Here is a 15,131-nt window from a genome sequence, read left to right as displayed (position 1 = left end):
TCAAAGACAGAATCAACGCCTATGCACACAACAGCACAGAAGTCTTTGCCATCGTCCAGGAGTTCTTCAGGCCCAACAGCGAGACCACAGACGTTTCACCCTCCCTAAGACCTGTGCAACAAACTCAGCACATTCTTCACCACAAGATCAGGCAGAACTACGACAGCTTTGACACCCAAGACCCTGCTACAATGCCTGCCACCACCCCACACAACAAGGCCTTACCCCAACATATCTTACTCAACTGGACTCCACTCACCACAGATGACACACTCAAGCATCCATTCCAGAGCCCCACTGGATCCTTGCCCGTTTCACATCTTCCATTGAGCAGCCGCAGCACCATCAACTGCGCCATCAAAACTGCCACATTCCCTGCTGCCTCAAAACACACCAAGATCAACCCCCCTGCTGAAGAAGCCATTTGCAGACCCGACAGACCTCAAGTACCTCTCCCTTGACAAGGTCATCGAAAAGGCCCTCAACATCCAACTCTCCAAGTTCATCGAAGCGAACCATGTCCAGAACAACTCCCAATCTGGCTTCCAAAGCAATTATAGCACCGAGCTCAGACTCCTCGCCGCCATCGACGACATTCGCTCCCTCCTCAACTGGGGCGAAACCGCCACCCTCATCCTACTGGACCTCTTGGCCACCTTTGACAACATCTCCCACCGCACAAGATTCCAGGATGCTGGTATCCACAACAAATGCAGCTACAAGCTACAATGCACGGAAACCTGTAGGGATTCAAAAAGGCAATAATGTATTCACCAGACGTGACACTGACTGAGTTCAAGGCCGGGGTCTACGTGACCCATGGGGCACCAGATACCTGCTGTTGAAAGGGGACACAGCACACAGCTTCTCGAAGAAGCAGAGACGGTGACAGGCGGACTCCCAGGGACCACAAGTCTTGGCTGCAGGGGTCCGCAGCGTGCACCCACAAGGATACCGGCACTCTGGGACAGGCGGTCTCTCATGCGGCTGCGAAGGCCCGGGCTGGTGGTGGCGATTACTCTCGTCTTACAGCTCTGTGGTGGGCTCACAGCGGCAGCAGCTCTCTCTTAGCTGCAGCGGCCCACAAGACAATAGCGAGAATCCTCGACAATGGTGAGCAAGATGCGGGCAGACAGCGGCAGCAGCTCTCCCTTAGCTGCAACGGCCCACAGGACAAATCACAATGAGGCAACGTTGGCAAAGGTGCGGGCTCTCAGTGGCAGCAGCTCTCTCTCAAATGCGGCGGCCCACAGGACAGATCGCAATGATGCAAAGTTGGCAAAAGTGCGGGCACTCAGTGGCAGCAGCTCTCTCTTAGCTGCAGCGGCCCTAAGGACAAATCATGATGATGCAAAGTTGGCAAAGGTGAGGGCACTCAGCGGCAGCAGCTCTGTCTTAGCTGCGCCGGCCCACAGGACGAATCACGATGATGCAAAGTTGACAACGGTGCGGGCACTCAGCGGCAGCAGCTCTCTCTTAGCTACGGCGGCACACATGACTAATTACGGGATATAAAATTGGCAAAGGTGCGGGCACTCCACGGCAGCAGCTCTCTCTTAGCTGCGGAGGCCCACAGGAGGAATCACGATGATACAAAGTTGGCAAAGGTGCAGACACTCAGCGACAGCAGCTCTCTCTTAGCTGTGGCGGCCCACAGGACGAATCAAAGTGATACAAAGTTGGCAAAGGTGCGGGCACTCAGTGGCAGCAGCTCTCTCTTCGCTGCGGTGGCCCACAGGACGAATCACGGTGATACAAAGTTGGCAAAGGTGAGGGCACTCAGCGGCAGCAGCTCTCTCTTAGCTACGGCCGCCCACAGGATGAAGGATGGTCTCGACAAGGCTGGCACAATGCTGGTCACTCAGTGGCTACAGCTCTTTGTTAACTGCAGCGGCCCACACAGATTCAGCGAAGGTTCTGAAGGTGCATATTCAGGCAGGCTCTCAGCGGTGACAGCTCTCGCTTAGCTGCAGCATCCCACACAGATTTAGCAAAGGTTCCCAGTCCGCGTTCCTCATAGTAGAACTAGAGAATCCGGATTGCAAGCAGAATTCCTCACACAGGAATTCCGACGGCTGACGGGGTGAAGTCTAATATCCCTGAGACTTCGGCAGGAGGCGCTCTCGATTCAGGCCCTCGAGTAGTTTCTTCAGAAAGCTTGGTGAAAGTTTCAAAAGCCCTTTCCTCTGTTCACTCGGACAGAGTTTCGTCTTGACATCCAGAAGGAACACACCTGGACGAGGTTCCAGGGCCGTGTTTTATACCTAAAAAGTCTTTGTTCTCTAAAGCCACAAATCACTCAATCCAGTCAGAACCAGTTCGGTGGGGTCGGGGAGAACTTAGTTTATGAGACGGCATCTTGCCCTTTCAGAATGCCGGGGTCTCCTATCAGACGCCCAGTGTGTGGGGGGGGTGGAGCCATCATTCACCTTGCCAGGCACGGCCTTGCTCAGATCAAAGAGTCACCCCTCCCCATGCTCTGAATACTGATCTCTCTCTCCAGCCAGGTCTGACCCAGCTGGTCCCGCTGCTCCAAAACCAGACGGCCAATATATATACTAGCAAAGCCTACAGGAAAGCTCAGGCAAGAAAACACCATCATTTCCAAAAGAGCCGTTTTCGAACATGGGATATATAAATGGTTCTTACTACAAGGTGTATCTCAATGTCCTGAGCATAAACATATCAAACTTGATGTTCCTATCAGGTTCTGGGGGTTAGATAGGATTATAGAAGGTTATCGTCAACCTGCCCATTCTGGCTTATGAGAACGGATAGCTTCACGATGGTAACAGTGAAATGGAGGGTAACTCGCTATTAGAACATGCTACACAGAGCTGGGCATTATGGTTATCCTAATTCATACAGTCATCTTTACACAGGGAGCATTTGTGCTGTGGCACAAATGATTAGCAGTAGCACGGTGTCCAGAGCATCTAAATCCAGCCAACATAAAAGATAGGAAGCGAAAAGAGGAAGGGAGACCCACACCAATGATGCTAGGTCTAACAAAACATAATTGAAGCAGCGGTTTAAAGCAACAAATGGAACGTTGATTTTCTTTCTTTTGCTCTATTTTGCTAGCTTACTGTGACAAACAGAGAGAACACGATTATTTATTCAACTCCTTAGATAGAGGAAAGGTGGAATCATGGAATCTTTCTGCATGTTTCTACATGTTCCGAGGTACTGCAGCTTTTTTTTATGACTTGTATTGAACTGTTTCTAATATCTGTGTGCAAAAATCCCACAGGTTTTTGATGTGTGGAGAAGTGTGGCTCAATGGGTGGAGAAGTGTGGCTCAATGGTTAGAGCGGCAGACCCTGATGCAGAGGTCTAGCCCGGGACCAGGGCTCAATTCCCCGCCTCGGCGGGTCTTGGGCTAAAAAATTCCACGGACCTGATAACTCTCGCCTCGGGGCCTATTCCAATCATGGAGTCCCACTCTGCAACTCTGGGCAATAGCTTGCTTAATCTCCACAACAGCCCCCACAACTCTAAGGATGCCTGGCCTCCACCTTGGGGGTGCCCAGGAGTGGACACCTCACAGGGAAAGCCAGGATGGGTTCCACAGCGGTATTCGTACAAGCGCCTTGAGAACCTTGTGGGTGAGTAGCGCGCTATACAAGTATCAATTTACATTTTTTTTACAATTTACATTTATGTGTTTAATTTTGCACTAGAGCCTTTATTTTTATTCTTCATGTTTGCAAACGTAATTGCTCTTTCATATGAAAGAGCTGCGCACAAGGTTTTAAGTGGTTTGTGGTAAAGGTGATGGTGTGAACATGCATTATATGAGCTAAAGTACCACCTGGCGCACATTATAAGATTACTGCAAGTCACCTCGGAGTCACATAACCTTATAAATTAACTCTGCCTTCGGCCTCGCTCCTCTATATAGTTATGGAACGCCTCGCTGACATGCAATATCCTTATAATGTGTGGCCGGAGGTACTTTATCCCTAATATATTTTCACTGAATAAGGTTAAAGTGAAATTATAGTTGGTTTTGTTACACCTTAATGGATCTTAAAAAAAAAAAAATCGCTTAAAAATCAAGGGTAAAGAGCATTTATAGTTAAAACTTAAAACGGATCAAACCACTGCAATATGCAAGTTCTAGTTAGAACCACAATCCATAACTCGCACTACGGGTGTGTAAACCCTAACTCATGATGCGATGACATTTTACATACTTAAAGAGTTTGCTGCCTCCTCTTAGCAATTAGGAAAATCACTATGCAGTGGAAGTCCACGAGGGCGCCTAGGATAGAAACATGGCGAGCGGATGTTATGAAGTGGGGCAGAATAGAAGGGGCAGCCCTCAGGAAGGAGGAAGAAGGTGGTAGGAGGAAAGCCCCGCTAGCGATGGACTGGGAGGTCATGCTATTGGAAATGGCGGACAAGGACCAGCCGCCGTCCCGGGACACCTGAATGCATTGAGGCCATGAGGGAAGTGGGTGGATTAAAACGGACCCACGGATTGCACCAGGGGGGTTGGTAGAATCGCGGCTCAATATTTCTGGAGGGGAGTGGATAAAGCAGGGGAGTAAAAACTAGACCGGCTAGGAGAAATGGAGCACCATAGTTGGCAGGGAAGGGGAGGGATAGTTGGGGAGCGTGTGGGTGGGCATACATAAACCCTGCAGTAAACAGAGTCACTCCCTACTGTATGCACAACTGGGAAGTTATGTACTAGACGGGGATGCTACGATATGTGTGTGGAGTTGGGGAGAAAAATGAAAAACGTGTTGTACTGTAAATTTGCCATAATGATTACACTCAACTGTGATGATTGTACATTCACGAATAAAGTTCGTTTAAAAAAAAAAAAGAGTTTTCTAAAGGCAGGATGTTGCTGTAGGGAGATCGCTACTTTTGTCTGCGCATAAAACAATTCATAACACACTTGAGACTGAGCTAGAGGTTGGGAGGGTGAACTCACCAGTGACACATAACAAATCACTTTGTGTAACTGTCTATCAGGAGAAGGTGTGCACTCCTAGAGAACTGTTGAGGCTGAATACAGGCTAGGATTTTTATATCAGGAACTGGAGATGAGTGAGTTTTACCCACTGTAACTGTGCAACAGGAAACAGTTTCCTCTCTAGACTGCGCATGTCTGCTATTTTCAATGAACACCACATCACTTGCATCAGACTAATAAGTTTGATTCCAGCCAATAATTCCTCCCATGAATAGCGCCGTTTCCAGTTCCTCAGCCTGGAATGGGGACGAACAAGGAAGGACGAGAGCTACTGGCCTATTTGTCTCATGCAGAGTCCCATCACCAGGCCTGTTTCTGCACAGGAAGGATGCAGTCCTGGGTGGAACCAGAGAAGTGTGCAGGGACACATCTGCACCCTGTGTACTCTGGGGGTCAGTATCTCTCAGGGGGTTCCACCCACCCAAACCATATTAATTCCCTCGGAGACTTACTAAAATCTGCCCATATGCATTCTAAAGAGGTTACATGTGTTAGTATGCCTTCCGCGTGTCCATTTATAGTGAAACACATACCTGGGGTGGCTTTGGATGGCAATAAATGTGACTGTGTTGGTCCTGTCTCCATTGAGTCTGAGGGGGCGTCTTCATCTGCAGTAATTGTGTCCAGTTCTAGGTATGATGGAGGCACAGGCTGACCCTGTTCTTCAGGACAGAGCAGTTCTGCCTTGCAGTTCTGATGTTGATGCTGTGATTCAGGATGGAGTGGTTCGAGTATGTAGCTCGGATCTGAACCCTGTGCATCAGTACAAGCTGGTTCTAGCTTGCAGTTCTGATTTGAATCCTGCTCCTCAGTGTGCAGTGGTTCCACCGTGTTGTTTTGATCTGTTTTTTGTGCTTCATGAAGCACCGATTCTCTCTCTCGATCCAGTGCAGCAGTGTGCAGTGGTTCCACCGTGTTGTTCTGATCTGTTTTTTGTGCGTCAGGAAGAACCGATTCTCTCTCTCGAAACACTGCAGCAGTGTGCAGTTGTTCCACCGTGTTGTTCTGATCTGTTTTTTGTGCTTCAGGAAGCACCGATTCTCTCTCTCGATCCAGTGCAGCTGTGTGCAGTGGTTCCACCGTGTTGTTCTGATCTGAACCCAGTGCATCTGCACAGGTCTGTTCTAGCTCATCTTTCTGCTCTCGTTCCAGTGCTTCAGGATGCATAGATTCCAGCTCGTAGTTCACATTTGGATCCTGCGCATAAGGACGTTCCTGCTTCAAGCATAGGTGTTGCTGTAGGCGCTGGGTTTGTTGTGACCCCAACTCATCCAAGGACAATAGCCCAGACTCTATGTGTTCGTCTGATGACATCCCATCAGGTGACACGGGTTGTAGGCTGCGGTTCTCCTGGGAAACTTGGAAAACAAAACACATAAATTCTTCCTCCAAGGGATCATCATGTTCCTTCCCATCTGGTAGCGCAGGTTGTATACAGTGGTTTTGCTGTGGTTCATGTCCTTCAGGAAATACTGGGTGTGAGTAGAGGTTCTGTTGCTGGTCCCAGCTATTAGCAGACAACGGGGATGGTTCTTGCTTCAGGTGCCCTTCTGGTTCTCTCTCTTCTGGGAACGCTGACTGTATGCTCTGGTCTTGCTCTGGTGCCTTGCCAAGCACAAATTCTGAGTGAAGACACGGGTTTGCCTCCAGTGATCTGCCTGGAGGATCCATCTGAGAGCATCTGGATTTAGTACAATCCAGCTGTAGTCCATTTCCATCTGGAAAACCAGGTTGCATGCACTGGTCCTCCCGTGGGTCACGTTGATCTGGAAACACTGGCTGTAGACAAAGGTTTGGCTCATATGGACGCACTTGAACATCGGTCGGAGAAGAGAGCTTACAGTCCTGCTTTGGTGCATGCCTATCAGAAAACACTGTCTGAAGACACAAGCTCGGATCCCCTGGCCTGTCCAGTTGAGGTGTCGCAGGAGACCGGCTAACAGTACAATCTCTAATGCTCGCTGAAGAGACCATCTCCAAAGACACCATATCATTATCTAGGTAACATTGATCCTTTTCTATCCAGATTTTCTTAATCAGCCCAGCGACTCTAGAAGGTACGTCCTCCACAGCATTCATCAAGTTATCCAGTTTGGCTTCCAACTCCTCCAGCATGGATAGAAGGATAATGTGGGGCAGGTTCTCCGAAAGCGGTTCCAAGTCCTGGTCCCTCTGAGCATCATTTCGGGATCCTGAAGTTGAGATGTCATGGAGAGATTCACGTGAACACTGCGCTGTCACTTTCTTTCCTGGAGCCCGTCTTCTCTCCATTCTGGTACTCTGATATTCAAGTCTCAAGTGCCTACAGAGGAGAGGAAAAAAAAAACGACAACACGTTATCACAGGACCACTAGGCCAAAATATTCCTTCCTGTCTCACCAACCTCAGTGTGATCAGAGGAAATTGCGAATTTCTAAAACCGGAAAAAAATTAAATCATTAAAATATAACAATATCCATAACATAGTTCATATATTATGAAACGCACTGATTTGAAATGTATTTCCAACACTATGTGTGTTCCTTGGTCTGCTCAAATTTCACACATTTATGAAAATAATTTATACTGTAACAGCCTTGCAGCAATGAAAGGTTTATAATACCCTAGCAGACAAGACTGCTCTTTCATTCTCACTTGCACTGTACACCTCTCTTTTGCAATATTCAGTTCAGTGACGGAAGCACGCACCAACATACCAAACCTCTACAGGATTTACAAGATGCTTATTATGTCTCCACATATAAAGAGAGCATGTTCAACCTGGGGTTTCTTGGAACGGAATCAGAAATATGCAAAAGAGAAGACAACAAATCAGACCAGGGAAGAATGTGGTATGAGCAGGCTTGTGGGCTGTTAGATTTCTGGGAAAACACTTGAAGTTAGATTCAAATGGATTTAGCTGGGAAAGAGCTCCGTATGGAAGGAGCTTGTACCACAAAGCTGCGTCCACCTGATCTGATCTTCTGTAATTTCGGAATAGCAAGTAAATTCAAGTGAGATCGTAAGTTTTTTGCGGGTGTATCTTGCAATGAAGTGAGGGGCTAGACCTCTCAACCCTGTAGGGCTGAGGCAGAGGGTCTTAGACTGGATTTGTTATTTCAATATAGGTGTGACGTGTGTCCACCTCGGTAGATGATGTAGTAAACAAGCTGCGTCGCTGTGAATTACTTGTAGTCTATGAATGGTGTTATTGGGTAATCTTACATATACTCGGTTGGCATAATGCGATCTAGATAGGACTGCTGCCGCCGCAATTGCTTTTCTTGTCTAAAGTGGGAGGAGTGGGGTTAGTTTCTTAAGCAGTTTCAGCATAAATCTGCATGTAGATCCTACTGCTCCAGCAGATGTTTCTTGCTAAGAATACTTTCGATTATCACTCAGTAGCTTTTAGCTGTGGGTTTAGGCTCCAGTGTCAATCTCATTTTTGTTGGTGAGTAAAGTTGTTTCCAAACGTTGGTCTTATTCTTTTGAATTACAATCTCAGTTTGGTCAATATTCAGTTTTAGCTGATTCAACCTCATCAAGTAATCATCAAATTGCATCATATTTTGAGACTGGAGAGGTGAGGCTGACATTCCATTGATAAGAATTATCTGAGAGCTGGAGTATTTATAAAGCCTGGAACCTCTTGAAGACAGTTCTCTGACCAATAGTTTTTGCAGGTTAAGGGAGCAGAGGTATTACCTGATAATTCTTGGTTAAATCCGGGACTTCTCCCTGGTTTTTCAGTATCGTGAGCTCTACAGAATTTTGAAAAACACTTGGAACGACAGCTTGAGCTGCTGAATTGATGAAAACGCTCTGCAGGGGATTGCTCAAGACCTCGCTTTTCGACGGAGACACAGCAGCCTCAGCGTCCAGATACCATTAGGGGTGTGCCTTATAAATGCTGATTGATTGATTGATTGGGAGGTCAGAGATTCCATGACTGCTGGAGGGCAAGGTCATTGGTGACCCGGATTTGACCTTGATCACAAATACATGAAGCTTGTTTATTTCTTCAAACAAGGATAAGGTGGTTGAGTTCTTTCAGACTTGACTTCAGAAAATATAGCCTTACATAAGAAAGTAAGAGATAAGGAGATAAATAGGAAATGTAGGAAGCGGTACAATGAGGCCAGAAAAACTAGGATAATTGAAATGAAAGAGAAGGCTTGGGAGAATCTTAAAGAAGCTTCAACAAGTAAAGACAGCTCCCTATTTTGGCAGGGCGTGAACGCACCTTTTTTTACTAACAAGCCCCATGCGCCTTCTATTGAGGTAGCAATTGGTGAAAAAACTTGGGTGGACTTCTTTTTAAATGTTTACTCCCTACTGAATGCCACAGAGAGGGAAACAGACTGCATGCTAGTGCTCAGGGGGGGGAGGAGGGAGGGCAGGGGGCTGGGGACCACCAGGGTTTTCTGCCTATTGACTTTTATATCATGCTGGAAAATGTAACCATGGCCACAAATGCAAGCAAGAGTGGCAAGGCCCCAGGCCTGGATGGGGTACCAATTAATGTATTTAGGTCAATTCCGCAGCTGTGGTCCCCAATATTAACACAGGTTTTATGAGCATGCTGTGTAAAAGCATTTATAGATACATGGTGCGAATCGATCATTGTCCCACTTTTTAAGAAGGGGAATCGGGAAAATTGCGCCTGCTACCACCCGATATCCTTATTAGAGTCACTTATGAAGGTAGCAGGAAGGATTGTTTTAGATCGGTTGCAAACACGGGCAGGAGAAAACAATATTTTAAGTGATGTACACTGTGGTTTTGTATCTGGTTTCAGAATCAACGAGCAGGCTCTTAATCTTAGTATTTTAAGTGGAAAGTACACTCAGGCTAAATCAGGGACATTTTATTTGGCATTCGTCGACCTTACAGCCGCATTTGACTGCACTATACACAGAAAACTATGGGGCATTCTTAGTGATGTCAAGGTCGACCCAACACTAATCCAGTTTCTAAGACAGTTATACTCTGGTGCCACAGCTAAAGTTCGTTATGGACTTAAGGGAGAGTGTACCGCACTGTTCAAAGTGGAGAGGGGAGTGAGGCAAGGATGCGTTTTGGCACCACTCCTGTTCACTCTTTATACCAACGCATTGGAACAGGAGTTGGTGTCAAATGCTGGGGACCCGCCATATGTAAATAAGCGTCCGATAGTCTCCCTTCTCTACACGGATGATGCGTTACTTATGGCACATACACAGATTGGTTTACATGGGGGTCTTACTTTTTATACTAGTGTTATGGACATCCTGGGTTTGAAAATGAATGCAAAGAAAAGCTTTATAATGACTTGTGGGAGAGGGAAACAAAAGTGTAGAAGCTTTCAAACTTCAGGGAGCAGGGTGGAACCTATTAACTATTTTACATATCTGGGTGTCCTATTTAACCGTACTGGGTCTTGGGCTCAAGTGATCAAGAATAGGAGCCTTTTGTTTATGAAGTCTACTGCGGCCTGAATTAATTTTATGAAAAACTGGGCAAAAGGCCGTCCGAAATTCTCCTGAAAATCTACCAGGATAAATGCGTGAGCATAGCAACCTTTGGGACAGGAGTATGGAGATTTCACGATTGTGCACCAATCCAACATGTCGAAAACGCTTTCAGATTTATATTGACAGTTCCCACCAGCACCCCAGTTTTTAGCTGCCACACGAGTTAGGTGTATCATACATCTCAGACTTAATCAAGGTACAACCTGTGCTGCTCTGGCATAGAATTTAGACCTCTACCAGCACAGGCCTAAATAAGGAAATCCTAACTGACGCATTAAAATTAGACCATGCCAGCAAGATTACTTGGCTAAAATACGTTAAAAACTTTATGCAGGATATTGAGCATCCAGAATACTTTTGCCTACCTGAAGCAATGAATTCCATACATCGGAAGGAATTCAAAAAAGCTTGTATGACTTTCCTGGAAGAGAACAGGTTAGCTCTGGAAATGAATAAACGTATGGTGGTTCAGCACCAAATAATTACTATAACGTATGTTAGAAATGGGATCTCTGGCTGACTAGGGCTCGCGCCAAAACAAGTCAGAGACCACCACTCTAAGTCAGGGCAAGGGAGTTACACGCCAAGATAATCCCTGCTCACCCCCTTAGTAACGTGACACGAGCAGTAAGGCTAAACTCAGAGGCTATGTAAGTTAAGCATTTGCGCGCGCACCCAGCAACAACACCCAAGGCCCATCACAAAGGAAACTCCAGACAAGGTTATGTATAATAATAGCCTTTGTATTGTAGCAAACACATTAGATAAAAACACACACTTTACAATGTGCCAACAGGCACGGGCAGAATTTACAGGGGATGTATGTACAGGACAGGGCCACATGGACCACTGTCAGGAATATGCACTTGTAGATTTAGAATACTTGTAGAAATATCACTTGGCACATAGAATAATAATCACTGTTGTACAAAAATAGAAAATAGGGCACACAAACAGTAACTACCGGTAACAGGTAAGTACCACCCACTCAACCCTAACCACCTTAGGAGAATATTACGCAGGGAACCAGGACCTCACTAGCAACACCTGTACTAGGAAGAACAACCACCTAAGTATCGCTATACATTTAGGGGTGTAGGCATGAACACATTACACATGATGCATCACAACATTCAGAGATGTAGGGAAGAAAACACATGATTTATAAACATACATTCAGCGGTGTAGGGAAAAGCGCATGACACATAAAAACACATTCAGAGGTGCAGCAAAGAACAATTGCACGGAAATTACATATACCACAACCTGTGACTGTTCCCAGGTCAACTGACCTCTCTGGGGCTAGGACGCCCTGTGTCCCAAATGTCAGGGCAGGCTTGTGGGTTTGAACAACCACTGGGGCCTTAGGATCTTCAGGGGCTCTAGAAACAAAATGGTGCCTTCAGGGGGGTCCCTCTCGGGGGACTCGAGATAAACAAAAATGACCTGAGCCTCTAGTGGGCTCTTAAGAAATGCCTCAATGCCCCCTGAAGCCCTCGTGGGCTAAATCAAGAATGTGCCCGGAAGCCTCGTGGGCTTTCAACAATAATGTCCCCCGGGAGCCTCTCAGGGCTTGGAAGAACTGTCCCACACGTTGGAGTCCCGCTCGGGGGACTCTGAATCTAAAAATGCCCAAGAGCCTCTCCCGGGCTCTGAGTAAAGAATGCCCCCGAAGCTGCTGGGTTTAAGGGGGGGGAGCGGCCCGCTGTCTTCCGGGGCCGCTCCAGGAATATGCTAGGGCCCCCACGGGGCCTTTTAGAACAATGCCCCCAACGTCAGAAGTGCCTCGACAGGCTCTGAATCACAAGTGCCCTCCCACAGAGAGAGCACACTTGGGGGGGGCGGGCAACGGCAATGTGTCCCGACGCCCCCCTCTGCAACTACCAATACTGGGCCCCACTCACCGGTCTTTCCTGGACTTTTCTCGTCCTGCGGCCGGCTGTTCTCGGTGGGTGGACACGCGCAGGGCTCAACCGCCGATGCGGAAGCCCTGACTCCTCTCTCCTTCGCCGGCTGACTTCCTCCTCTCCACACCGGAGCGCGGGGTGGGCTCCCGTCGACTTCCGGTTTTTGGAGGCAGTACTTCGGGGTCGCCGGGGGTAACGCAGCGGCCCTTCCAGGCACTGCAGGCTGGGGCATCGATCAACCGAGGGGTAGGCTCCCTCGAGTTAAATAATAAACTGGGCCACACGAGGGGTAGGCTCCCTCCTTAATTTAAATATAAAGTGGGCTGGCCACCCGCTAGCTAAATTATGCCACGAGCGGCACAAATGCGAGGTGGGCACTCGCTTGGGGGCACAAAGTGGGATCCCCACACCGGGGAATCCCTCGAGGTAGGGCTTTGCCGCTCCGGGCTACAGGAGCTAACAGCAGCGTTCCTGGGTAGGCAGAACCAAGCGTTGGTAGGAAGTAAAAGTACAGTGCTTCCAGGCGCTAGGGCAAAGTCCAGTAAGGTTTTTAGGCAGGCAGGGGATCACGCAGAGCTGCCTGCAGAGCGCCCCCAGGTGCTACAACAATAAGGAGGTAGGGGCACAGCGCTCCCCAGCGCTAGGATGCCCCAGAGTCCAGCAACAAGTCCTTCAGGAGGTGGGGGGCAAGGCTGGGCCCAAGTGCCAGCTCACAGGGTCCTCCTAGGCAGGAAGGCAATCCCCAGTGGCAGTCCTCCTGGCACCCAGCAGCAGCAGTCCCTCTCTGGAAAGGATTCAAGAAGAGAACATTTTCATGGGGTCACAGCCCCTCTTTTATACACCTTTTCCCTTTGTCTTTGTGTGCAGGATGGGGGGAAAACCAGTCACAGCTGGTTTTGGAGCACTTTGTTTTCCTCAGCCACCCTTTCCATTTACTAGGCAGGCTAGGGTCATTAGGCGCACCACAGGGGGCGGAGCCAGCATTGTTTGGGGAAAGCCCAGCCCTATTCAGGTCCCAGGTGTACTCCTCCCTCACATCACTCATGCTAATCTCAACACTCACCACCGTGGCAGACCCATCATGACTCATGGAGCCAGGCTCACCAACCAGCTCCAGCCAATCACAAGCCAGACACAAATTACACAAACATGCCAACTTCTAGAAGTGGCACTTCCACACTAGACACAATCATGCCGCACACATCATTGCGCAGCATTTAATCAAACGAGTCCGCACATACCAAACTCGAGCCTGCACACCCCACGCATCAGGAATTACCCCAGGGACACATACATTCTCCATGCATTCCTATGGGAGGGCAGGCCAATGTCACCACACGCACTCAGAGTGCGCACGCACTTTCCACTGGGACACAGTGAAAGTGCGCAGAAGCCAAAAATCACTAGCACCAAGTCACATATAATAAGCAAAAAGTTATGGGGTGAACCTGCCAGAAGGGCCAAGTCCAACAACATATAACATCCAACCGGTTTTTTTGTGCTGTATAGGGGGATACCATAGGAACGTGTTAACATGTTTTAGATTTGGGACCTTCCATCGTTTGATTAGTCACCCAGACATGAACAATTGGTCAAGGGAATAATGCCTGTGCCCCTGCGATAATATCTCTTTGTTAGACCTGTCTGGATTTTTTTCGCAGTCCCTCCTCATTATTATTTATTTTGTCCCCTTTTTGCCCCTCATACACTTACTATTTTTGTGTCTACTATTTTTTTAGGTGTTGGTCAAGGGGATAGGTGTTCTTTTTTCCCCCCATAATCTTTTACCTCAGGCCCAGAGGCCTGTTCTGACAGGAAAGTTGGAACCACACAAAATGGTGGCTTCCAACTGCCCCAACTGTCGCACCTAGAACTTGGCCATAGCTTAACATAGGGCATTCCAGAACCTTCTGGTCCATGCTGGACCATTGAAGGGCAGCCTATAAAAGGCGGAATGCGGGGCAGCCATTTTGTCTACCTGTGGAAGTCAGCTGGAGGACAGGTGGTAGCTGAGAGTGGGAAGAGGTTAGACTTAGGGTTGACCTCCTGGACTGGGAAGCTGCCTTATTGGCTCAACCCACTACTCCCCTGTTGGTTACTTGTCCTGGCCCCGCTGTGGGAAGTTACTTGGAGACCCTGGGTGCCTAGCTGGCCCCTTGTCTAAAATTATACAGGGACAGCTGGAGAAGGAGACTGCCGCGCTGCGGAGCACAGTCCTCTGCCCAGCTGGTGTGACTTATTAAGGAGTGCGCCTTCTTTCACCCCCAGCCCCTGTCCAGGAACTGCCAACTGCCCCAGGACTGCTAATCGCCCCCCCTGGGGTTGGTGTGTGCCAGTGGGCTTGGATTAACTCAGCCTTTAAATTGCCTTTCCCTCTCACCATCTGCCCCTCACCTGCATTTGCTCCCGAGTGCTCGCTATCCTGGTGAGGCGTGGGAGGAAGGTGACGCGATCGCCTTGAGGAGGTGGCTGGGCTTGTTGCCCTCATCCTGATAGTGCAGACAGGGGCTGGTTGACCCATCGACTGAAGAGGGAAGAGAGCGCCTGGAAGGAATAGCGACTGAGGAGGGAAGAGAGCGCCTGACTGTGGAAGCGGCCTGGAGTCTACAGCGGTAGTGTGGTAGAGTCGCTAGCTCCCCGCGCATGCTCCGTGAGTAGGCCAGCGAGTGAAAGCGAGGCGGCGCTTCCTCAGAGCCGCTAATCCCCTGCGCTTGCCCAGTGAGCAGGGGATCGGTCTGAAGA

General features: G+C 48.5%; 1 protein-coding gene across 1 annotated transcript in view; it reads right to left on the bottom strand.

Annotated features, from left to right (window-relative positions):
- Nucleotides 1-15,131, bottom strand: part of LOC144768224 (uncharacterized) — an 89,890-nt gene that overhangs the window by 67,006 nt on the left and 7,753 nt on the right. The window contains exon 2 of the mRNA XM_078651726.1: nt 5,524-7,292. Coding sequence (XP_078507852.1) covers nt 5,524-7,261 — 1,738 coding nt within the window. The 5' untranslated portion in view covers nt 7,262-7,292. The remainder of the gene's footprint in view (nt 1-5,523; nt 7,293-15,131) is intronic.

Source organism: Lissotriton helveticus, chromosome 1_1 (genome assembly GCF_964261635.1).
Source record: "Lissotriton helveticus chromosome 1_1, aLisHel1.1, whole genome shotgun sequence".
NCBI classification, from domain to species: Eukaryota; Metazoa; Chordata; class Amphibia; order Caudata; family Salamandridae; genus Lissotriton; species Lissotriton helveticus.
The sequence above is the reverse complement of the archived record's forward strand: the minus strand, read 5'-3'. Positions and strand labels throughout refer to the sequence as shown.